This window comes from Aplysia californica, unplaced genomic scaffold, assembly GCF_000002075.1.
Source record: "Aplysia californica isolate F4 #8 unplaced genomic scaffold, AplCal3.0 scaffold00026, whole genome shotgun sequence".
NCBI lineage: Eukaryota > Metazoa > Mollusca > Gastropoda > Aplysiida > Aplysiidae > Aplysia > Aplysia californica.
The window spans coordinates 1,869,765-1,872,045 of record NW_004797296.1 but is presented as its reverse complement, the minus strand read 5'-3'; the positions used below and the strand labels follow the sequence as shown (position 1 = coordinate 1,872,045).

The 2,281-nt window shown below is 39.6% G+C and overlaps 1 protein-coding gene across 1 annotated transcript in view; it reads right to left on the bottom strand.

Moving 5' to 3' along the window:
* Window positions 1-1,215: 1,215 nt before the first annotated feature.
* LOC101860716 (flavin-containing monooxygenase 5) overlaps window positions 1,216-2,281 on the bottom strand; it is a gene marked incomplete at its 3' end in the record, with an annotated part of 40,151 nt that continues 39,085 nt past the window's right edge. The window contains 1 exon segment of the mRNA XM_035973214.1: window positions 1,216-1,340. Coding sequence (XP_035829107.1) covers window positions 1,216-1,340 — 125 coding nt within the window.

Sequence of the window (2,281 nt, the reverse complement as noted above, 5' to 3'; positions counted from 1 at the left end):
TATACAACAATTCGCCATCACAGAAGTACAAAGTTCTATCTGCTAAGCATCCGATTTTGAGAAATTTGACGGCAAAATTTTTTAGTTAGATCTAGACAATGTGCCAAACTTTTTCGAATGCAATTGTTTTGGGGTTTTTTTTGGTTTTTTATGGAAGGGGGGGGGGTAAGGTTGGTAAGTGTTTTACAGCGCTCGCAACTGCATAAGGTCATATAAGCGCGCGGGACACACTAAACCTTTTCAGTTGGTAGGAAATTTTGAATTTTCCGCGGGAGGCGGCGGAAGCCTACTCTTATCCATTTTAGACCACCAAGGGATCTTTAACGTGCGCAACTTGCACACGGGCCCTCCGAGATTTTTCGCCCTTGTCCGAAAAGGCTAGGTGTAGATCTTTCCTACCAGAAGATCAGGGGTGTGGCTGAAAGACAACTGTAAGAGGGAGCCAGGTAGTAGCAGTAGAAAGGCTGCAGAAAGAGTTAGGAGCCCAGAGGAGTGCAATTCTTTGAATATCTTGATTACGACTCCGAATATTCCAACGATTGATTTTTAATAGAGCATGAGAGCATTTGTTTTCTGGCCTCATAGCTTTAGTAACTCAGAACGGCCAAAAATTATGTCAAATAGAACTTTGTAATTCAGAGGTAGCGATTTGTTTTCTTAGAGAGGTAAGAATGCCCGAAGAGAGTTTATAGCTAGAGAAAGCAAAAAAAAAAAAAAAAAAAAAAAAGAAAGAAAGAAACGAGCAAACAAACAAACAGACAAACTCTAAATGTACTTCATACTACGACGAGGATTGTGCAGGGTTATGGCCACAGAAAACAAACAGACATAACAAACAAATAAAACAAACAAACAGTCACGAGTGTAACCGAACCACAGTGAGAATTGTCTAAGGTTTATGACTATAGAAAACAAACAAAACACACAAAACACACAAACACAAAAAAACAAAACAAAACTAAACCAACAAACAAACACAGGTCTACACAATGGTGATGAGTAGTTTGTCTAGAGTTTATGTCTATGCAAACGAACAAACAAATAAAACAACACAAAACAAGTAAACAAATAAACAAATAAACAGACAAACAAACAAACAAATAAACAGGCAGACAAACAAACAAACAAACAAACCGATAAAACAAACAAACAAACCAAACAAACAAAACAAAACAAAAAAGCAAACAAAGAAATAATCATGGGAGTATACCATACCGTTGTGAGGATTGCGTGTCTGGCGCCTGGCCAAGCGTCAGGTCCCTCCAGACGGTACTGGTACGGCACGCCGGGTCCGTTGAACAGGGCCCAGAACAGGCGAGGGTCGGTGAAAAGGTACTTCACTGGAGAAACACAGCAAAGAAACCAGCGTGGTGAAATCAGGCGCTCGTCAAAATAATGAAATTGAAGAAACCAGCATTTTTTCCGCCGGTTAGGCAATTTTGGATAGAAGTTTTGGTTTTTGGCACACAACTTTTATGTCCATTTAAAAACACATTTCTGAGTGGTTTTTACAGAAAATGTTGAATAAAGGCATAACAAATGTAAACTTTCAGTTCCAAAGGACTTTCAAACTATGGAAGTTACCAAACTTTGAAGGCCATTTTCTCGCTATTTTTACCTCTAAAACCAGTCGACTCCCATCTCCTTCAAATAAAAATATCTTAACTTTTATTTAAGATAGAAGTATGTTTTTTCAGTTAATGCAAGATATATAAACGAGTTTTAAGATAATACTAACATCCCCAATTGCCCCAATATTAAGCTTTGTCTGACTCCACAACGTCGTGACATTGAGATCGGTATTAGTGGTGTAGAGTTCGGCGCTACGCCATAGCATACAGGAGACATAAGTTCGATTTCCGAGTGGGGGGGAGGAACTTATCGAGCTTCTCAGTTTTTTTCAGCTGAGATGCTGTATCGCTTTCAGCCCCAGTTGGGTGTTACAGCCGACTCCAAAATGATCTAAATCGTGTCGATGGGTGATGTATAATAGGCCCTTACATTTGAAAAGACGTAGAAGAAGGAGATAGAGGCTCACTTTAAAATGTTCTTTGGTATATCAGTTTATTTAGTAATAAAGCAATCTGTCAATTGGTATGTTAATCAGTAAGTAGTAGACATTCAAAGATAGTGTTCTATCTGCCTCTATCTCTTTCTCTCTCGTTCTCTCTGTCGATCTCAACCCCCCCCTCTCTCTCTCTCTCTCCCTCTCTCTCTCCTCTCTCCTCTCTCACTCACTCTCTCTCCCCCTATCTGTATGTCCCTGTCTATGCGTCTATGT